Source organism: Manis javanica, chromosome 9 (genome assembly GCF_040802235.1).
Source record: "Manis javanica isolate MJ-LG chromosome 9, MJ_LKY, whole genome shotgun sequence".
NCBI lineage: Eukaryota > Metazoa > Chordata > Mammalia > Pholidota > Manidae > Manis > Manis javanica.
Genome location: NC_133164.1, coordinates 91,724,416 through 91,747,991, shown reverse-complemented (window position 1 = coordinate 91,747,991; position 23,576 = coordinate 91,724,416). Strand labels below are relative to the sequence as shown.

The 23,576-nt window shown below is 42.1% G+C and overlaps 2 protein-coding genes across 13 annotated transcripts in view; one reads left to right on the top strand and one right to left on the bottom strand.

Annotated features, from left to right (window-relative positions):
- The window catches only part of FHOD3 (formin homology 2 domain containing 3), a 523,260-nt gene that overhangs the window by 10,799 nt on the left and 488,885 nt on the right, over positions 1–23,576 (bottom strand). For 8 of the 11 annotated variants that reach the window (XM_073212918.1, XM_073212922.1, XM_073212920.1 and 5 more), the window contains 4 exons: positions 22,166–22,358; positions 18,147–18,170; positions 16,420–16,594; positions 12,372–12,533 (listed from right to left, as the gene is read on the bottom strand). In XM_073212918.1, coding sequence (XP_073069019.1) covers positions 12,372–12,533; positions 16,420–16,594; positions 18,147–18,170; positions 22,166–22,358 — 554 coding nt within the window. The remainder of the gene's footprint in view (positions 1–12,371; positions 12,534–16,419; positions 16,595–18,146; positions 18,171–22,165; positions 22,359–23,576) is intronic. The other 3 variants (XM_073212919.1, XM_073212921.1, XM_073212926.1) reach the window with 1 other exon arrangement.
- Positions 1–23,576, top strand: part of TPGS2 (tubulin polyglutamylase complex subunit 2) — a 149,989-nt gene that overhangs the window by 120,939 nt on the left and 5,474 nt on the right. The gene's annotated exons all lie outside the window — the stretch shown is intronic.

Below are 23,576 nucleotides of genomic sequence, written 5' to 3'. Positions count from 1 at the left end.
GAACCATCCATCTGCAGCTGCTCCTGCACTAGCTCACCCTCTCCCTACTCCTGGCCCCTTGGGCTGCAGACTGTCTAACTCGTCCAGACAAAATGTTTGGCTCCAGAGCCCTAGCTGGATGCAGACTGCATTTAATTCCATTACTCAGTTAAAAATTCGTTCTATGGGGCAGCAATAAAAAATACTAGTTTGTAATAACCTTTTATGTTCTTTAGAAGAAAGATAACAATTTTAATGGCAGAAAATAAGATAAAATGTTTCTCATTCTTGACAAGGACTGCTAAGAACTCTTATCCAAGATACAAAATTCTGCCTGAAGAAGTCCAACTGCACTAGCAGGGCATTTGAGTTGTGTTAGTCCCATGGCTGGCATGGACATGTGTATGAGTCAGAACCTGTGTGCCTTTAGGTATACAAGCTTGTGCCCCAAATTAGCTTTGTGCCCCAATTCATATCATGAATGGGAAGGGCTTTTAGGGATACAAGCTTGGCTGAGCGACAACAGGAGACTCCATAAACTGGTGGGCATTTTAGCCAGGAGGTCATTTAAAGATGGTTCTTTAATACTTCTGTTCACACATTTGCTTTAGTCCTGTAACTAGTATTTGGTTCATGCAAATACTTGAATAAGGATGCTGGCACCTTACACCATGTGTAGTAATCTAATAAATATGGGCATTGGACCAGCCTATCTGGAACAGGCTAAGAAAATACAACAAGGCCTCCTGGTGTCCCCTTAGCCTTGCTGCCTGACTGCACAGAGGCTGTGCCTTGGCTTCATGGTCTACTCAAAGTTTTAATTTGTCAAGCCCCGTGGGACCCTCCCTCACTCCTTCTGCCTGGGCTCATGTGCTCTCTGCCGTGAGGAAGACCAGTATAGGCTAAGGCCCCTTTGCTTGGCATATATATCCCTGAAAAGTAGGCATTCACAGAAAATTCTGCTCCATTCATGGAATCCTATTTTCTATGGACCTTTTTGACAATTCAGATAAATTCTCATAATAAATACAATAACCTCAAAATAAATATTATAAATATATTAACCCTGGAAAAGACCTTAAGAATTTAACCCCTTCCTTTGTTAAAAAGTCAAAGTTAATTCATGTTACCACTTGAAAAAAACTGAATTAAGTGTCATCAGTTGAAATTAGCTTTTGTGCCCCAATTCAAATCATGAATGGGAAGGGCCTTTTTGGGTGCCTGTTTGTCTATCCTTCTCCATTTATTCGTTCGTTTGCTCATTCATTCATTCTTTCATTTGTTCAGCAAATGTTACTTGAGTCTCTACCCTAAGCCAAATGTCGCAGTCAGGGAGGCAGGGGGCTGACAGGGACATGGTTGAGGAGAAATGCCCAGAGCAGCAGACCCTCTCCAGACACAGGATATGGAACTTGTACAACAAAAACAAGTCTTTCATCAAATAGGGTATTTCTCAAGTTCTGGAGGCAGGCAGGGTAGGGGGCTGGCGTCAGTGTGATAAGATAACGTCTGGGCCCTCCGCACTCAGCCTTTCCGCTTCCCGCTGGAAGGCTCTGGCTGCAGCATAGGCATGTCACGTGACTGCCCCTCTTCCCCGCAGCCGTGTAACAGAGAGCAGACCATGCAAATGTTTATCCCTGTCTGCCTCACAGCTCTTCCATAGACGGTGTGGGTCACTTTGCTGGCACCAGCAGTCACTCTGTGCCCCAGGCACTGGCGACAGCTCTCCTGCTGCTGCAGTGACAGCAGGGGGATCTGACACAGGGGTGCCTCTACTGCCAACACCAGCACAGGGTGTCTGGAGACTCAGGGAAAACCACACGTTCTTTTTCTTCCCACCTCCACATGTCCACCTCCCAAAACTGAAAAATTTTTTTAATCCTACAAAGTGCTTTTAGGTGACTCTGCTGAAATGAACTGAATCTGAGAATAGTGATGATGGTGGCCTCCACTTACTGAGCATCAACGTGGATTATTGCATATAATCTTTGTGGAAACCTGAGAGATGGATACTGTTATCTCCCCAGCAGGAGAGCATATGGCAGCATAGAGATCAAGCCCTTGGTGCAGGCGCACACAGTAAGTGTTAGAGAAGGATCTGAATCAGGAGTTTGAATCATAGCCCACCCTGGACCCAGCTATGCCCTGCCGAAGCCTGGCGGGACCTGTTCTGATGACCTCTCACATTCAGTGCAAGTGCACTGAGCTTTACTTCCACATGGCAGAAACCCATCTGTGCTCTTCCCACCTTTGGATCACTGACAGGGTTTTCCCACATAGTGTCAAACAGTTCAGAAAAAAATGGCTCTAAAGATTTTCTATGAGGTATACTGACAGTAGTGTGCCTAGGATTACAGGGACTAATATCAGAACTTCAAAATGTCTTAACAGTATGTGTCTTATAGTTGGGGGGTCATTGGCCTTGCTATTTATGTATTCCCTGTTCTTTAAGAGACTTGTCTGCTGAGTGGAGCCAAAATGTCAGATTTAGTCATGTCCCTTTGGACTTAAATATAGGGAACTAAGGCAGGTCGCTATTAGTGATATGATGTTAGACTCTCTGTGGGTTGTTTTGTTCGTCTTTGTCCATCATTTAGCTCTCAGTTCCTTTTCTTATTTCCACCCTCCACCTTTTCTTCCCACATAAAATCCTGTCTACTAAAAGCAGAGGTTTCCCAAATTGCCCGGCAATCTACAAAATAATTGACAAGGACTTTCCAAAAGCATCAAGGCCATGAAATGTCTTCCACAGATCAGAGGAGATTAAGGTGACATGAGGACTCAGTGCAATCTGGGGCCCTGGGCACGATCACGGCATAGAACAGGAACATCACTGGAAAATCTGGGGGCATCTGAACCAAGACCATAGTTCAGCTAGTGGTATTGTACCAATGTTAATTTCTTAGTTTTGATAAATTGTCCTGTGGTCCACCAGGAGTTAACATTAAGGAAAGCTGGGTAAAGGATCTACGTAGCTCTGTGTACTATTTTGCATCTTTTCTGTAAACCTAAAATTCTTTCAAAATAAAAAGTTAAAAAAAAAAAACCTGGAACAACTATAACAACAAAGTAAAGATTCTCAAACTTGGTTGATTTAAGCTCAACTTTGTAGTCCCAGCCCAGGCACACTGAACATGGTTCTCAGGGAGAGGCCCACACACTGCATTTTAACCTTTCCTAGGAGATTCAGATGGCCAGCCAGGTTTGGCATCTCTAACTTCAATCACTGCCATCTGCCTGAGATGCAGGGAGAGGCAGGCTCTTAAGAAGATGATGTCCCCTTTGTGGCAACAGGCTTGAAGTCTCTGAGTTCTTCCTGACCCAGAATTAAGTTCACTTATGCTGAGATGGCTCTTAGAAATACTGATGGCTACAGGAACTTTCTATAGTCACTGGTCTGGTCTTGCTCTTGGCAAAGCCTTTATGGCATGCACTTCCTACACCTGTGGTTACATTCATATCCAGTACTCCTCAATAATCTCTCTGGCTCCTAGGTAGGCTCTGAACAGAAAGCAATCAGTTAAAATTCAAATGCAGACTGCCTGTTATGAGTCCTGTTATGGGTGAGGGAATGCAGAGTGCCTGGGAGGAAAGAGATGAAACAAGTTCTCTCCACTGTTTTCCAGGAGGAACTACGTGAGCTTGGGGAAGTCTACAGATAAGAAGGATGGGCAGCTCAGGATCTACAGACTCTGTTTTCAGTATTACTTCAACTCTGGGGCAGGAAAGAACTGTATCCTTTCTAAATGAAGCCTAGCTCATCAGTTCTCCATCTGGGATGTCACAACAATGCTAGACAAGTGCCATGATGACAACCCAGCCTTTAGGGCACAGGTGTAAGTCCATGAAACCAGCGTCCTGCAGGTAAAAAGAGAGGCGAAGATGGGTCTGGCCTATGAATTACAGCAGGCCAAGTGAGGCAGACAGTGGTCAGTGGGAGTAACATGGATGTTGGTAGCAGAGTGGCCATTGGGTAGGTGTGGTTTCTGTGCACAGGCTCTCATGTGACTTCAACACAGTAGCCCCTAAGCACCTGCAGGAAGCTTCATTTGCCCAGCAGGTTCAGGTCCTTCAGTCAGCAGTGTGACACAGCCTGGAAGCAAGGGCCAATAGCAGGAACCTGTCACGTTGCTGAACCCTCACAACTGCCAGGGAGGCTGGCATAACTGTCTCATTGTATCTAAGACTGAGGCTTGACAAGTCAAGTAACTTAACAGGACCTCATCTCCTTCTGTGTGGTATGAATGTACCAATTCCTGAGACTGGAAATTGATTCCATTTGAATGTGCAGCAAAGGCATGAAATACAGTCACTTCCCATCAGTGAGGGGCATGGCACTTTCCAAAGCACCCTGTCAGGAAATGGTCACCTTATGATCTTAAATAGCTAAAAGAAATTGGTCAATTATTTGTAGGTTACATCAAAGTGGTCACATTTTATAGAAATACAGCCCTTAGCTCAAAACTTCATGGTTACATCACAGGTGGGGCCCAGACCCATCCCTTGTGAAGAAACTCAACAGGAAAATGGCATTCAGTCTCTCTCAGTCATGACAAAACCTAGGATCCCCAGGAAAAGAGAAGACTGGGCCAACTATGAGTCCCTAATCCTCCCTCCATTCTGTCACACTCTGGGCCAGTGGCCACGTGCAGCAGCCAGCTGGGCAGAGACCCTATTCCAAAGATGGACCCAAGAAAAAAGACCACAGGGGAGCAGCCCCTCTCATCACCAGCTGCTAGGACCCAGCTTGCAGAACTGCACTAGTAAGCATATCAGAAATGCCATTCAGCTTGAGGATTCGCTAGGCAAGGCCATCCAGGAGGCCTAAGAGAAGAGTCTTAGGACAAAATACTTTCCCCCAATATGATGAAAAGAGAAACCAAAGTAAGAAAAACACAGAGAGCTCTCAGAACGTTTTCCCGTGAACAGATGCACCAGCCAATTTGAGAATCTTGGCTAGAATCTGGGGGGTACACGAGATATGTTGGGTCAGCCATTTCACAGGCTAGAAATCAACTGGGCAATTGGAAACATTTTATTTAATGAAACTATGATTGGCACTAGCTGGAAAAGCAGCAGAACGGAGCCATGGGAACTGGGAATCTATTAATGTGTCCTTTCTGTGTCCCAACTGGCCAAACAGTTCAAGCTTTAGCAGGACAGTGGTAGCATGCTGGCCTAGTTGCCAGCATCAAACACAAAAGCAGACATTTAATCACTGAGGAGGATTCTCAATGGCTTGCAGACCATGTATTTCTCGGTTATGGAATGGATTCTACTTGGTTTCCTGTAATAACTGAACTATTACTGTCTTTAGTCAAATCAGTTATAGCCTAAATATGTTGGTTATTCATTATCCACTTGCCTCATTGTCACCATTAAACAGTCAGATCAAATGCAGCACTGTTTGAGGGTGAGGCCCACACTGTGAAATTTCACATTGACTTTGCAAATGTTTTTTTCTTACCCCTTTAACGTCTTGTGAAAAGCTGGAGTTTATCATCCCTTCATGATGGAAATCAAAGTAACTTTGCCCATCTTAAATTTCTCCTGCTGGTGCCACTACTAATAACTTAAACCTGTTGCAGATAAACACATATATGCAGTGCTGTATTTGTTGTAGTAACTGTATCACAGAATACAATGTGTTTGGCTAAATAAAAAGAATATATGGCTGTTTTGCGAAAAACTGGAATGAAAATGATACCATAGGAAATTATTTTTTTGTCAACTACAAAAACAGCAAAATAGCCCTCTGGCCAGATTGAAGAGGAAAATTAATTATGACCATGTTACTGTTCCCAGTGACATTCTGTGTCTCTTAAAGAATCTGGTTTTCTTGAGACCAGAGAGCAGGGCCAGCACTCTTTGCTAACACAGACATATAGCCTGGGGAAGGAACATATGCCCTGGGCCTTCAAGACTGGCCAGGCAACTGTTTCATGTAGTCTCCTTTACTGAAGTGCCTGGCCTTGACCCTATCCACCTTGAATGAGAGTACATGGCCTGGCAGCCTTTCTCTACTCTCTCCATTGGACCAACTCCTCCCACCCACATGCTTTACCGAATTTCTCCCAGTGGCAATTCTTGTAATCAGGTTGCCATTGCAGCAGGACCAGGAGTTAACTGGTGTGAGGTATCTGTCATTTGGTTACCAGTTTATTGAAGTAATTACTAGGAGAACAATAGAGGGAAAATACTGAAAATAATCTACTTAGGACCTCAAAAAGCCTTTCATAAGTTTCACTTAAAAAGTTACTTAATAAATAAATAAATACCTTACCATGAAAAAGAACAATAGAAAATTAGGCAAATGATATGGACTAGCCATACACAAAAGAAGAGATGCAAATGGTAAGAGGTTCAACTTTCCTAGGTGCCAAGAAATGTAAGTTAAAATACTATCTCCTACCCTTCAGAAGGCAAAAAAGGAAATGCTACCTTGGCATAGAGCAAATGAAATTCAGCCTGTAGCATGGAGAGTGTGGATGAGCTCCACCCCTTTGGAGAAGACCACCATGGAAGACATGCACACCAAGAACCCTGAAATTGCCCCCTGGGCTCATAACCCACTGTTGTTCCATCTAGTACAGCATATGAGTCACTTGGGGATCTTGCTAAATTCTGAATTGGTTGCCCTGGAGTAGGACCCATGAATCTGCATGTCTAACAAGTCTCTAGGAGATGCCCATATTATCTGAGAACCAACTTTGAGTATCAAATCCTGAGCCAAGTTCTTACATGGGTGTGCCAGGAGACCAGCAGACAGTTTACAACACGAGGAAATAGAAAAATGCTGGGGAAAAAATAACTGTAATAAGAATCCACTTGAATGGAGGTACATTTTTCTGATAATATTCCTTTCTCTTAAATAAAAAAAAAAAAGCAGTTCCTGTGTGGTGACCTCCAATGAGTTCTACACAATGGTATAAAGGGCATATAAAAGTGTAGGCAAAGGGTCTGTTTGTGTTTATACAGAGGATCAAAGCCTAATTTGGCTACCCAGAAAATGAACTAACATATGATATGAAAAAGAACTTCCAACATCAGCACTCTCTGGAAGACTCATACCAGAAGAGGATCATCAAAAAACCCCAACAAAGATCCATGCGCTGTTACAGCTGTAGATGCACTCATCCCACCAGTTCCTGGACTTGCCATGGGAATGAAGAAGGAGATATCTAAGCTGACCTGTGCATACAGTAAAACAACAAATTTGACTGGATCTATACTGTTGGAACTCAACCAAGAATTAGGAGAAGTGCAAATTGTAGCGCTCCAAAATCTTACAACTACAGACTATCTACTGTTAAAAGAACATATGGGATGTGAACAGTCTCCAGGAATGGGTTGTTTTAATTTGCCTGATTTCTCTTAGACTGTTCAAGTTCAGTTGGACAATACCCACCATATCATAGATAAGTTTTCACAAATGCCTAAGGTGCCTAACTGGTTTTCTTGGTTTCACTGGAGATGGCTGGTAATTATAGGTCTGTTTTGGTTATGTAACTGTACTCCTATTATGTTAATGTGTGTGTGCAATTTAATTAGTAGTTTAAAACCTATACATGCTGAAGTTACTCTACAAGAAGATATGTCAAAGAAATAATCAATCTTCCCATGTTTTCTTCTGCCTGCTACTTCTATAGCTTTTCTTCTTCCTTCCTAATTACAACCCTTAAATAGAATTCGTGCCTCATATTGAATTTACCGAGTATCATAATTCTTCCAAGTGGTAAAGATACCTCAAGACAAATGCTGGGCATAGAAGCCACAGGGCATAAATATGCAAAGAAGTAAAAAGCTAACCTTTTCAAACAATATTGCTTCTCTCTCACTTACCAACTTTACATTTCCCTGTATGGCCCCGGAAGATGACTGGTTAGCCAGAGACGGGTAAGATTCCTCAAGGGAGGAACAACCTAAGACAGGCACAGTCACAGGGGTGCCATCAGGTGAGAAATTGGGGATCAACAGAGGTGAGGCTTAGAACCTCACCCCCGTTTTGAGAGAAATCTTCTGCATCTGTGGATGTTTTATTGCCCTAGTCTAGCTTGGATTAACACTTAGTCTACAGGCACACACCTGATCATCTATATTTGCTCTCTTACAACACTAAACTATGTTTTCTACCTTTATCTTGCATCTACCTACTACTTCAGCATTTTATTAAAAATAATAATAATAAAGAGAGAAATGTGGTATCCACATATAAATCAAGTATAAAAATCAAACAAATATTCATATTTGAACTGATTGTTTATAGTTCATAATGCATGATCAAAACCGGAAGTTTCTGTGATGACCGCCCTTGTACTGTTCACCATGTAACTTATTCACTATGTAAGAATTTGTTCTCCATGTAAGAACTTGTTCGTTATGCTTCAGAAGATTGGAGACTGATGAAAATTAGGCTTGGGCTGGATTAATGATTGTGCATTGAGCATTGACTCCCCTATACAGAATTTTATTGTTGTTAACAATCATTTGATCAATAAATATGAGAGATGCCCTCTCAAAAAAAAAAAAAGTACAGACTTCCAATTGTAAAATAAATAAGTAACCAGGATGTAATGTATAACATAAGGAATATAGTCGAAATATTGTAACAACTTCGTATGGTGATAGCTGGTAGCTAGAATTATCATGTATATAAATGTTGAATCACTGTGTTGTACACCTGAAACTAGTGCAATACTGTGTGTCAACTACCCTTCAATAAAAAATTTAAAAAAATAAAAAAAAAGAATCCACTTGAAAACTCCTAGATCTAATATCTGAATTAAGCACAGTTGCAGCATACAAAATTAATACACAGAAATCTGTGGCATTCCTATACACTGACAATGAACTAGCAGAGAGAGAAATCAGGAAAACAATTCCATTCACAATTGCATCAAAAAGAATAAAATACCTAGGAATAAACCTAACCAAGGTAGTGAAAGACCTATACCCTGAAAACTACAAGACACTCTTAACAGAAATTAAAGAAGATACCAATAAATGGAAACTCATTCCATGCTCCTGGATAGGAAGAATTAATATTGTCAAAATGGCCATCCTGCCTAAAGCAATGTATGGATTCAATGCAATTCCTATCAAAATACTAATAGCATTCTTCAACAAACTAGAGAAAATCATTCTAAAATTCATATGGAACCAAAAAGACCTTGAATAGCCAAAGCAATTCTGAGAAGGAAGAATACAGTTAGAGGTATTACGCTCCCCAACTTCAAGCTCTACTACAAAGCTACAGTAATCAAGACAAATTGGTACTGGCACAAGAACAGACCCATAAACAAATGGAACAGACTAGAGAGCCGTGATATAAAACCAACTGTATATGGTCAATTAATATACGAAAAAGGAGCCATGGATATACAATGGGGAAATGACAGCCTCTTCAACAGCTGGTGTTGGCAAAACTGGACAGCTACATGCAAGAGAATGAAACTTGATTATTGTTTAACCCCATAAACAAAAGTAAACTCAAAATGGATTAAAGACTTGAATGTAAGTCATGAAACCATAAAACTCTTAGAAGACAACATAGGCAAACATATCCCGAATATAAACATGAGCAACTTCTTCCTGAATGCATCTCCTTGAGCAAGGGAAACAAAAGCAAAAATGAACTCATGGGACTACATCAAACTAAATAGTTCTGTACAGCAAAGGCCACCGTCAACAGAACAAAGAGGCATCCTACAGTATGGGAGAATATATTTGTAAATGACATATCCGACAAGGGGTTAACATCCAAAATATATAAAGAACTTACATGCCTCAACACCCAAAAAGCACCCAAATAACCTTATTAACAAATGGGCAGGGGATATGAAGAGATAGTTCTCCAAAGAAGAAATTCAGATGGCCAACAGACACGTGAAAAGATGCTCCATGTCACTAATCATCAGGGAAATGAAAATTAAAACCACAATGAGATATCACCTCATACCAGTAAGAATGGCCAACATCAAAAAGACTAAGAACAACAAATGCTGGCGAGGATGTGGAGAAAGGGGAACCCTCCTACACTGCTGGTGGGAATGTAGGCTAGCTCAACCATTGTGGAAAGCAATATGGAAGTTCCTCAAAAACCTAAAAGTAGAAATACCATTTGACCCAGGAATCCCACTCCTTGGAATTTACCCAAAGAATACAGCTTCTCAGATTCAAAAAGACATATGCATCCCTATGTTTATCACAGCACTGTTTACAATAGCCAAGATATGGAAGCAACCTAAGTGTCCCTCAGTAGATTAATGGATAAAGAAGATATGGCTCATATACACAATGGAATACTATTAGGCCAAATGAATGAGACAAATCCTACCATTTGCAACAACACGGATGGAGCTGGAAGACATTATGCTTAGTGAAATAAGCCAGATGGAGAAAGACAAATACCAAACGATTTCCCTCATTTGTGGAGTATAACAGTGAAGCAAAACTGAAGGAACAAAATAGCAGCAGACTCAGAGACTCCAAGAATAAACTAGTGGTTACCAAAGGGAGGGTTGTGGGAGGGTGGGTGGGGAGGGAGGCAGAAGGGGATTGAGGGGTATTATGTTTAGTACACATGGTGTGGGGGATCATGGGGAGAACAGTGTAGCCCAGAGAAAGCACATAGTGGATCTGTGGCATCTTACTACACTGATGGACAGTGACTGCATTGGGGTATGAGTGGGGACTTGATGATATGGGTAAATGTAGTAACCACATTGTTTTTTCATGTGAAACCTTCATTAAGAGTGTATATCAATTATACCTTAATAAAAAAAATAACTGTAATAGCCTTAGATGTTGGAGCCTCTCCTTGAATGTATAAGAAGCCAGTTCCCCTGAATGAGTTTTCCATTTAAAAAAAATGGAGGGGATGTGGCAGGACGCCACCCAGTTGAAGGAGATAATCACTCACTAATCAACTGAGGGGCTGGGGCAGGAATCCAGACCTCAGGACTCCACCCCCTGACATAGGCACCATGGATGCAGCCCAAACCCCTGGAATTTTTAAAGCTCTGTAGAAGGCTCCAATGTGCACCCATGATTGAGAATCACAGCGCAAGAGCCTTGTTTCTTGAAGTATGTCCCAAGGACTAACAGCATGGACCTCAACTGGAAGTGTGGCAGAAACAAGACTCTCAGACTCCCACCTTACTGAATGAGAATAGTATCCCCAACTCACTGCCCCCCAAACGCCATAGTTTGAGAGGCTCTGCTTCTCTCTGATGGAGTTGCCAAGTGTTATCTTCCTTTCTGGGAAAAAAAGTCCCCATTAGACACTAAAGCAGATGATATAAAGGAGTAAGATCCAATAGTCTGCAACAATTTGGTTCAGTGTCTTTACCCTAGAAACAAACATGTCAACAGGTCAAGTAGAACCACAGTGTCCAATGTACACAGCCCAAACCCCAACTACCTGTCTGAATCTCAGCGAGGGCACCAAACTCTCCAAGTGTGAGTTCTTACTGAACCCCTGCTTACTTGGAGTTATTCTCCTTTCAGTTTTTGAAGCCAAGACAGAGAGAGGCAACTAGGCTTCCTTCTTGTGAAAGGTCATAAATCCCTGTCCTAGTCACCATCCCTTATTCCTGGAGACAGAGGTGGTGGAGAACTCAAACTGGTCTCTTGAGTGACCCCACAGTGGGCTGAAGCTTGGGGGCTGAGCTCTCTCCTGAAACACACAAGGGTCACAGCTATGCAGGCAGATGTCAAAGGATTGAGAGGAACCCCGTTTCTCTTCATAGAGCAGTCCCTTTGAAAGATGCCACAATGCCTTATAGAGGCTACTCCACACCCATCATTCAGTGGGCAGGAGTAGGCAGTAGGCTAAGACTAAAGGGGAAAATGAGTCACTTCAATTTAGTTGAATCCTCTATTTGGTAGGAAAAGAAAAAAAACTGGTCAATCTAGGTTAACATTAAATATTTGAAGCATCCTAATGGCCATAAAATCACTAGTTTTCACCTTCAGCATGTTCTTGAGCAGCAGTGAACCCCTGGGGAACCCATCTCTAGCCCAGAAAGTGGCCCCTGATGCTGGGTGAAGGACAGAAATATGGCCTCATTCAGGGCAGTACTTAGCAACAGCCCCCGTGCCCATCCCTGCAGAACAGAGACATTTAAGCGCCTTTCAGACTTTCCAGGGCACAAGGTGTAAATTGAGGGAGGCCTGGCCAGAAATAGCAAATACATTGGACAAATATGGCTGCAGCCCCTCTCTTCCACAATGGCTAACATTGATTGTCAAGCATGAAATCTTTTGTTGATGAGCACAGGTGGACCGTCCAGCCCCTTCTGACAATTCACTGGAGCCCTTCCTGCGTCCTGCAGAACAGCACAGCAGGTCCCTACAGGGAGAATCCCTCACCTCAACTCCAAAACACTTACGCGATTTCCGGTTAGCCCGGGAGCGCTTCCTCTCCCGTGGCACTACTCGCTGACTGGGCACTTGGGTGGCTGACTTAACTATGCGGTCCATGATCTCATCAGCCGCATCATCTGTGACGTTAGGTGAGTCATCAGTTCCCATAGTCCATGAACTAGCGGATCCTGAAGAGACAACCAAGCAGACAGCGCAAGTACTCAGAGAGAAGGAAGCCACGGCAGAGAACCTCAGCACTGCTCCTCCAGCAGGGAGCTGTCAGCCAGGGCTTGTGCCTGACAGAACTGGGGCACTCACCTGTCCCCACTGCGGGGGACACTTACATAATACTGCCCTCTAGCATAGCTATCGATTTGCTGACCATAAAAATCCATTTCTAAATCACTCTGTTAAGACAGTGCAGACCAAGTCTGTCATAAGAGCATCTGCCTGCAGAGGAGCAAGAAGAAACCTGAGATCCCAAGTCACATTTCATAGTTAAAAATGAATATGCTATTTTAATGTATCAAGAACTATGCCTTTGTGATAGATCAAATTCCTTGTGAAATCTCTACCATAAGATGGGAAATATGCTTCTGTAAGAAGATGTACAATGTCCCCAAATTGTGAATTTCTTCTACTGACATATCCCTTTGCAATAAACATACAGCTCCAAAAGCCTACAGGTGGGTGTTCTCAGACTCGATGCCTACGGAACACAGGCATCCAGAGCCTAAGGTCCAGCTAAAGGACAGTCAGCTTTTCCCAAACCACAAACCCATACACTTTATTTAATATGTGTCTTAAAATTTTGACTTCTTCTCCTATTAATTTTTTTTTACACTTCTGATGTTTTGATATTGATAGAAAATAGTTGGAAATAGCTGATCACAGTTTCAGTAGTCTATGATTTTCACAGACATGTGTTTGTGGTTGAAATTTTATTGCAAATATGTAATATACCATAATTCAGTCTTACTTTCTGTTAGTAAAGTTTGTATGACTGAATTAACTACATATATAATTCACACTTTGCAAAACGAGTACCAGGAGCCAGGGCTCTGCCTGCCTGTATTTGAGACCTGTGGCTACGGGGCTATGATGCTTTCCAATGACAAGACTTTTTGTTGTTGTTGGGGTCATCTAAAAAATGTGTTTTATGAACAATAGCATATCTGCTGTGTTGCCATATACAGAAACAGTAAATTGTACTTTTTCTGCTTATGTCCATGGGAAGTTGATCTACTTGTTCCCATCAGCAGCCTAGTTTTTTCAGCGTTATAAAAACCTTTAAAAATAGGCACTTCTCAAAGATGATTCTTGAAATTGCTGAATATTCCTGCACTCTCAGGATGATTCAGGTGGTCTAAATGGAGGAAAGAGGCCTCCCATGGCACAGTGCTCAGACTGGAACCTGCAGAGCCCCTGAACAGTGGTCCTCCTCAGAGTAGAGAGAGCAATCAATAGTGCTATTGTGTTTTGCCCAGCAATTTCCTGTTTTCCCTTTTACCTATTGATTTATAATTCTTATAATTCTGTGTCTCATTCTGAAATGCCAAACTATCGGTCCAAAAACACACAAAGCTCAGTCGATGGTGTTTGCTCATAATACATTTTTGGAGTGCCGGGCCAAAAATGAAAGCATTGCCTGATTTTTCCACTGAGCATGATCCATACTTCCCACCTTACAGAGCCCTAGGGATCTGCTTTCACTGTAATACATCAGGAGATGCTTAAAAGGAACATCTTGCCATTGTCTAGGACTGTCAGACTCAGTTTTGTGATGATGCATCTTATGACCTATTCCTGATTCTGCATTTTTATCCCCTCTTTCTTTGGTTACTTTCCTGCCTGAATACTATTCATGCTCATTCTTTCTGGTCATGTAAGTATTTCTTTTCCTGGAACATATGCATCCACATATAGCCATCAGGGGACACTGTCCGTAACTTTTACACACCCCAAAGGGCCGCTGGCTCACCACAGTCTCCAAGTGTCAGCAGTGAAATGTATACACACTGAGATGTGGTGGAGGGAATAAAGCATTATTGGCCATGATAGTACCATATCACTTTATTTCCACCTCATGTTTTTAAGTACATAAATTGCAGTTTGAAAGAAGACACTATAATTTATTTTTCTCTTATAACTTAAAGAAATAGTTCAAAAGGAAAAATTATATGAATATAAATATATTGTTTTAATGTAACACAATTTTTGCTTTTGTTTCTGAAAGAGTTTCTTTGGGTATAGACTTCTAGGATAGAAGCTTTTCTTTTTAGCAGTTTAAAGATGTCATTCCACTTCTTTATGATTTCCATAGTTTCTGTTAACAGTGAGCCATCATACTTACTGTCGCTCCTTAGAAGGAGTCTGGGACACAAAGTCTGCAACAGCTGCTAGGGTCCAGAGAGACTCATGCACGGTATGTCTGAGGCCTTTTTGGTACCACAGGGTAAAGTGATTCCCCTCCCCACCGTACTGCAGCCAGTTTATTTATTCTTTTCCTTGTTTTATGCTTCACCTAGAATGGCAGTCTCTACTGCTCAGCATTTAATGATACTATTTTCTTCACCTTTAGAGCTTCCCCACTTTCTTTCTTCTCTTACATACTTTCTGCCTTGTTTACACATTCTTTCTTTCCTGTCACTTCTCAGCTGTTCTGAGAAATGAAGGTCTTTTATAGACAGAAGTGACCAAGAAGAGGACACCTTTCCTTCCATGTGGAAAATTAGACAATCAGAATGTGCCACATAAAGTGCTCAGGGCTGTGGTTCTTCACAGCTGTGTCTATCTTCTGTTGGTCACCAAAAGGCTGTCTTTTCAGGATTTGGAAAGACCAACCTCCATAAAACTTAAACTTTTGATTCTTTGATGGTATAACAGTACATGCAAGTGTTTGCATACAGCTTGGGAATCAAGTTCATAGTAAGAGGTATGACTTTTGTACTTTGTCACCTGTGTCTCAGTCAGGACAACACTAGGAAGGGTGACGGGAGACAACCTTTCTGGCATATTCTTACCTGAATATCAAAGTAAAAGCCCTGTTAAAGGAAAAAGACCAAAGTCCAACATTAAGAAGAAGGGAAGGGAACTAGAGTCAGCAATAATGAACTCACACCATGTAAGAAAACCATTTGGCAATTTTATAAAAAGCCTGAAGTGCAGCTTCACTTGGGAATCCTGTGTGAACCTCAGGGCCGCCACCTGGAAGCCCTTTCAGGGCTCCTCCTTGGATGGCAGGCTGTGGCCCTTTGGTTCACAAGAAGCTCCAAGAAACCATGTACTGTATGACCCACTTTGTTCTGATGACATGTCTACGGGCCTCCAATGGCAGCACGAATAGTGTGGGCTGCATTCTGCAGGCACGGAGGTAACTCAGGCAGGTGGAGGTGGCGTCACACTAGACCAGGGAAACATGAACACCATTCTCAGATGAAAGGGCATCTTAATTCTTAACTAACATAAAATAATCCATTCCAAGTTATGAAAAAAATTTGGAACTCTTATCTGTCTTTGCCCTCTTGAAGTTTTAGTTACTTCTCTGCATCTAAAGACTTAAAAAAGGAAAGGGGTAAGTCCATAAACTCTCTCTAAGGGCCAGGTAGTGAAGACTTCAGGCTCTATGGTCCCTACAGTCTCTGTCACAGCCACTCCACCCTGCTATCACAGAGCAAATGCACCAGAGACAAAACACAAGTGAGTCAGGTAGCTGTCTTCCAGGAAATTCTTATTTACAAAGTGGTGTCTGGCTGATGTAGGCTTAGAAGCCATAGTTTTACAACCCCTGTTTTAACCATGAGGATTCCTCTTGGAAAAGGTAATAATTCCTCTCGTGCGAAGCAAGCTATACTTTGGAGAGTGTTGTTTGTTTTTGAGATGAAGCTAATTGCAGGTGAGTCACAAAGGTGTGTGTGAAGTAGTGTGTGTGTGTGATTCCATCGGGCCTGAGAGTCCTGGGGAGTTGATGGCCCTTAGCAGCCACTTCCTGGGCATAGTAATCTGTACCCTGGATGGAGACCAGATGCCCACAGGGTGGTCAAGCAGGGAAGATACCCCACTCCCAGTAGTTACCTCGGCTTGCTCGGCTGCGCGTGCGAACACCCAGCATGGGGGTGGCGTCCTCCATGGCGGGGGACGAGGTCTTCAGCACAGCCTTCATGTTCTCGTGCTCAGTGGCATCCTCAGCATAGCTCAGGCCCTGGGGCTGGCTCAGAGGCACTGGAGAACTGCCAGAGAACTTGCCAGACTGCAAGACCAAAGGGTAATTAGGGCATGAGGTTACTTCCCAGAAAGCCACCTCAAGCTCATAAATGTTTACTTGAGGATAACATTCTTTCCTCTCTGTCTTATTTGTGCACATTCTACAGACACCTTTGTTATGGTGATCACTGAAGTTGTCAATGAACTAATGACAGAACATGTGTGTCTATAGGAAGTTCTCTTATCAGTAAGAAAAGCCCTGGTGCTTGAAGGACCATACTCCTCCCTCGACTGTAGTGTTTTTTGGGCTCACTGCAGAGTCCCTCTGTGGGTACCTGTTAGGGTTGACTGACTCGACTCTGGAAAAAACTCAGAAACCAAATCTGTTTCTAACACCAAAGCTCTGATATGAGAATTGAAATAAGCCCTGTTAATCAAATGTATTGAGGGTTTAAAAAAAAATTGTACCAGAAAGCAGTTAAAATTTTATTTATCATTATGATGATAGAATCTTAAAAGTGGGATTCAGCTAAGGAATCATACAGTTAAAAGTTGGGAAGAATTTTTTCAGATCTAGTCCCACCTCAGTTTACAAAGAAGCCCTCCAAGATTGAGTGACCTGCCAATGGCCCCCAGAGGAGTAGTTACAGGGCCCACAACAGAATGTGACATGGAAATTCATGCTGAAACTGGGTTTGCCAACACTCGCTACTTCTGGTTATGTTGAAACACAGTTGTTTAAACAAGCATTACATAGACAGGACGAAATTCTCTAATTCTAGCTGAACAAAGAGTTAGGGCAGGTATGTTTTAAAAGAGGTATGTTAGAACATCGGGCTATATGTGCACAATGCCAAATATCTGGATGAAAAATGGAAAGTCAGTTAGATTAATGTTTACAAAGAACAGTTCCATAGATTCCTGGCTTCCTTTTTTATCCAGAGTCTCAGCCATGGCAACAGAGCCCAAGTGGTGTGCGGCTTGTCCCATCTGCACTTCCGCCTCTTCAACTTCTAGGGCCAGACAGCTCTCTGATCTCTGACCATGGCCTCTGGTCATCACATCTGCACCAGGGCCAGGTGAAGGAGCCCTTGCCTTCCTACCCCTCCACACACACATCCCAGTGGATCCAACAGATGCCAATCAAGAAAATGAGCACAAGTCAGAGGCTGCCCTGCAGTGGGCTGGCTCTTAGCCTCTGCCCCACTTCCTCTTCAGTTTTAGGGCTCTTTATGCAGTTGTTCTAGAATCCATTTCTCATATTTGAGTTGCCAAAGGCTCAGACAGAGGGCTGGAGGGATAATTCCCTGTCCACTTTTCAAACAATAGGAAAAATCCGTTGAACCTGCCACTCTAGACAGGGCCTGGGACTCAGGAACGGCTTGGAAAATGCAGACAACCCTTTGATCCATGTGCATATGGCATGATGAGAACCAGAGCAAGGGGTTAGTGAGCACAGGGAAAGCAACCAGAAATCATCCATGCATGGCTTAGAACACTGACTGGTGCTGATGCTTCATGCTACTTAGGTTAGGTTAGACTCTACAGCATTCCAGGGAGGTCAGATGGACATTCTTCATGTTTATAAGCGGTCGTACCTCAACTTCATCCTCTTCATCAGTCTACCCAGGAGGACAGGACAAGACGGAAAAGACAGAGAGATTCTTAGAAGGCACAGAAGTCAGCAAAGATGAGATCGTGTCACTGTCACATCAAATTCCAAATAAAGAAACTGGCCCCCACAGTCAGGGGCTCACTGATGGGGGAGTCACCAGGCGCTGACTGCACTCACCTGGATACTGCCTCCACTGAACTCAGGGGGAAACTGTGGGGCTCCAGTTCAACTCCCAAGTCTGCCCATGCGGTTAATAACCAGTCCACCTGGCTTCCTGACCACCACAGACCTGGCTCCCAGCTCTAGGCCCTGCTACTTGGCTGGCCATGTCCTGTGGAAACTTCCACCACTTGCGGAATACCAGGGCCTCAGTAAGTGGACTGGCCTCCACTTGTCTGGCTCTGGCATCAGCTGTCACCCCCATCTCATTCTCCGTGCTGGACCCGCCCCTGGCCAGGCTGCTGGCTCTGGGCCCTGGTGAACCCTTCTGCACACAGGCTGGACAGGGTAAGCTGAACAGCTACCCAGGCAGAATGGGTCATATGACCCTCCTCAGAAACAGGAAATTAAGTTCTTTTTAAATCTTACTTGCTTCTATGGGGGCTGTCTGTACTAACATGACATACATTTAATCATCTCCAGGTAAACTTCTTTAAGTAATTTTAAATATTTGTTTTCTAAAAATAAATTGAGGGTGAAAGTCATGTCAATCTCTTGATATAAAATTAAACACATTTTGAATTTAACTTGTGTTTCCACTGAGGTTACAAGGCCAGGCCAGCAAATCAGACACAAGGCTTTTGAGAATTGACTAAACTTTTGGGAACTGAGATGACAAACTCCTTCCAGTCACCACATTCCACGCTGCCCCCAGCCAAATGGCACTGTCCCAAGCGATAAGTCCTGCTTTTTTTTCTTTAATCTTATAGCTTATTTATTTGACCAGGACGGTTGGCATTTTTTCAGCAATTAGAACATGTGCAAGGTGCTACACAACAAAATCTCTACCCTTTCAATATCCCCAGCAAATAACTAGCTTTCCCTTTTTACAGAAGACAAGGCTTAGGTGGAGAGAAGTCAGGGATCTGTGAAACTGAATAAAGGAAACTGTTTGAATAGATTTGGGAGGACAGAAGGGGACACTCACACCACACCAACTTGTCAATTGGAGATCCCAACAGGAAGAAGCATACCTTGCATTTTCCAATAGGAAGAAGCCTATTTTACTACCCCAGCAAGTGGAAGGAAGATTTTCGTTTAGTCTAGCAACAGCCTCGCCAAAGAGAAAATGCCGTAACTCAGGCAAAGAGAAACCGTTACCACACTGAACTCTAATTTTCCTCCCATGGACATTCCTTCAAAAGAGTCCTCCCCAGCTTCCTCCTTTTTTCTACCAAGTAGTGTTCCTCTCCTTTGTTCTCTGGACTTGTCCATAGTGTTGTCATACCTTGTATGTCCCAAATTATAATTCTTCTGCCATTCAGAATAAACCCATGTAGCTGGTAAAATAACTGGCTGTATTATTTTCAAGGTCAACAGGCCTCTGCAGGGTTACCACGGCCCCCTGATGTGGGCATCCTGGGATTGCCAGCCTGAGTCCTTGAAGCCCATCTGCAGTATGATGACAGCAGACAGGGCCATGATCGCCTTGTGTTGCCTCACCTATGCCTCCATTTTGTCTAGAACTAGTTCAGGACACAAGAATGAGGACCTACTTAGTTTCCTACTAACCCTTAACTGGGAGACTCCTGGATTTTGACAAACGAAGGCTCTTTCATTTCAGAAACAAAGAAAGAGGTGAAGAGATAGGCACACAAGGGCAGATACTAGGCTAACTGTAAATGTAGGGTCTTCAGGTATTACCCAGGTTTCTCTGTGTCTCAGAAAAGAGTGTTTTTTCTAAAATCATGTCTGTTTAATTGCTACCACTTCCATCTTCATTTTACTCAGCATCTATATTAAAAAGGACTTAACTACACAGTTTTCTCTAAAAAAAATGCTTCCAGCTCAAATGTTCAGGGGCCCAATCTGTAGCATGTTTTTTTGAGGGGTGAGAGGGGTAGTATAAGTTGTAAATATATTGTTCTAACCAGATAATGATAACCTTGGGGTATAAGCTTGTCTTTTATTGTATTCACATCTTCCAGTATCCAGTGCAGTGCGGGCACACAACGGGAGTTTGAGAATTAGGAATATTAGAAGCTGTACTTTGCTTTAAGTGACAATATCCTAATCTTCCAGCAGATGGCAGTCTTTCTACACGAATGATGACACTTTGTCCACTGAAAATGGGCTATGTTGAAGATAAACCTTAAGGATTGAACAGATTTCCATGGGAACTTAAATATTTTTTAATCAAACTCATTTCACTCAACCTTGTTTAAAAATAAGAAATCTGAATGTTTTCAGGGAAAGACAAAATTTAAAAATTAATGGGTTCTGTAAAAAAATCTTAGAAACTTGGTGAGAAATTTTGATGTTATTTTCATAACTATAAGCATATTTTGGCTTGTATTTTTCACCCCCAAACATGTCTCATTTCCACAAAAATAAGCAATCCACTCTTAAAACTTTCAAAAATAATACTTTGGAATGAAATGTAGGCCACATTTTGCCCAAGTGAGCTCAGCTGGCTTCCTGTTGCTATTCTCAGGGAGGATAAAGATCCTATTAAATCCAGATTTCAGAAGGGGAGACGGAAGACTCTTAGCTGATAGCACTGGCATTCAGGACTGCCAGGAGGCTGGAGAAAGGACCCCTTCTGCAGAGAAGTGAAATGAGCATACCCTGAGATTTCAGAAAATTCCAAATGAACAAGAGGTCTGGGAGGAGTGGATGGAGAGGGGATTAGTCCCTGGTTCTCCCAAGAACTGCCTTAAAATTAAAACAAAATTTCTAGGATAATGCATCTGGTCTGCATGTGAAGGTCAAACCTCTCAAGAAAGTGGACAGTAATCCGATATCCTCTGTTTCTCCTACAACATGCACACCCATCTGAGTACAGACAGCAGCTTCACTGAGGCCTTAATTGATTTTATTTCTCCCCAAAGAAATCCAACTGACGTAAATTCAGTTGAGGCTTGCAACCCCCAGGATGATGGCACTTCAGTGGCTTAACCCTTTGTCCATTTCATTCCCTGGATCACTGAGAGCCAACATGCTTCTCAGATATGCATATGCACATGGGATAACTTTCATAAAGGCACCTCAGAAAGAGATACCTGCACTGTGTGTTTCTCTCCAGCATCTTCACACATCCCATCCCCCTCCACTCATGAAGCATTTTCCAGTTGAATATCCACTGTACCAGTGACCTGGAGGGGCTGAGGGCTGAAGTGGGGGAAATCAGGGAAGAGCCCAGGGGCAGGAGAGGGATGCCAGTGCACAGGGGCTCCCCAAAGGGCTACTGGGAGCTCCCGTTGGAGTCTCTGTCCTCTGGGATCTCCTCCCACCTTGCTATTCTCTGACTCAAGGGACTGCCAGGAGCTCAGCAGATTATGTTTTTGAGCAACAACACAACAATTATTTCTCTATTCAGATGCCTAGAATGGGTGGGTGACCCATGTGTCAACTGATTGGTTATATGGCATTGTTATGATGATTAAAATCCTGAATCAATTCCCTAATCAGTACATTTGTCTTCCTATGATAAGTGTCATTATCTTTTATATTTTGTCTTTTCTTCCAATTACACCCACATCCCAGAGGCTGAAAATGGAATCAAGCACTAATGTCACCAGTGTCATACAACACACCAGTGTGGGTTAAAGTTCCTCCACCAGCTACACATCCTTAATTTACACATCCTAGTTTTGTGTTTGCCACATAGCAGATTTTCACAGAAGTAGTAGAGGAACTTTTTAAGAGCACTTTTTAAAAGAGGAAGTTTTTTTTTCACAGTAAAAAAAAAAAACAACATAGTGCTCAAACTGTAGGGAGGTGTTGTGGTTGGTTGTACTTCCAAAACAAAGGACACAAAAAGACTGATACCACGAAACTCACATCAGTGATCATCTTCCCTCTGGTCTTATTTCTTTCTCTGTGGTTGGCCCGTTTCTGTTTCTGCTGCAAAACCCTCTCCCTGGTGGTACGGTACTCCAGGGCAAATTCACTGATGATCCTGCAGAACTTGTTTATGTTCACCTCCCGAATTGCATAAGGTGGATGACCCATAAAGAGCAAAAAGGAATGGAATCTGCAGTGAAAAACAACAGTGGTCATGACTTCAGTTTTAAGGAACAAAGACCAATTGTCTGAAAACTTTCAGTAAGAAACCACAGCCAGATGGTGTTCTTCATTCCTGGAGCTTTGAGGTCCAAGAGTCTTTTCAAGTGAAAATTACCCAGACGGCAAATTCAACTCATTTTCTCATGGATGAAAGGTATGTCTAGGTGGTAACATTTCAGGAAATTAACTGCCTCTTTCTTTTTGCTTATCTGTGTTTTAATATTTTTCTAAAATGGCTATGTAAATTTTTTAAAGAAAAATGGTAAAGTACTATTCAAGGAAAATACTGCACAGTTTCTAGATCATGTAAGAATTGAATAAGGAATAAAGAAATATTGCTCAGGAACCTGTTTGAGGTAGACGTGATCATGTTATAGATAACACATTAACTGCTGGTTTGTAAAAAGATGCGTATCAGGCTTTTTGTAGGTAAATATTTTAAAATATTTTCTTGCAATATTACATACAATCTTCATTATGAAGCACCAAACAAGCAGCACAAAATAAATTTCAGCTATTTAACTACCAATTGAAAATTATTGATTCTATTTACTTAAACATTTTGTAAAATAAATTAAATAAGCAAACAAATACCCAATTTTCATTATCAGGTAGTGAGACTGAAGATACTAGAAGACAGAGGGAAACTTTCATGTAGAATAAAGAGTTTTATATAAAGGATACTACTATTTGTAGACAATTTTTGTTTTTGATCACTCTGATTTGTACAGTTAGCATAGGGGTTTGGTTTGGTTTTCAAATGAGGGACACCGGCTTATTCTTTATGTGAAAAATAATAAAGTAAAACATATAACTTGTTATCAAAGAAAAGGGGCTGGGAAAAAATGCTGCTTAAAACCAAAATTGATAGGTAAAACCACAAAGCTCTCAGAAGAAAACAAAATACAAATTTTGGTGCCTTTGGATTAGGCAATTTCTTAGATATGACATCAAAAGTATAACAGCTAAAGAAAAAAAGATTAAGCTGGGTTTCATCAAAATTAAAAACTTTTGTGCTTCAAAGGACTCTATAAAGAGCAAAAAGACAACCCACAGAATGGGAGAAAATGTTTGCAAATCATATGTCTGATAAGGGACTTGTATCCAGAATATATAAAGAAATCTTACAACTCAACACTATGAAGACAAAAATGGCAAAAGATTTGAATAGACATTTAAGCAAAAG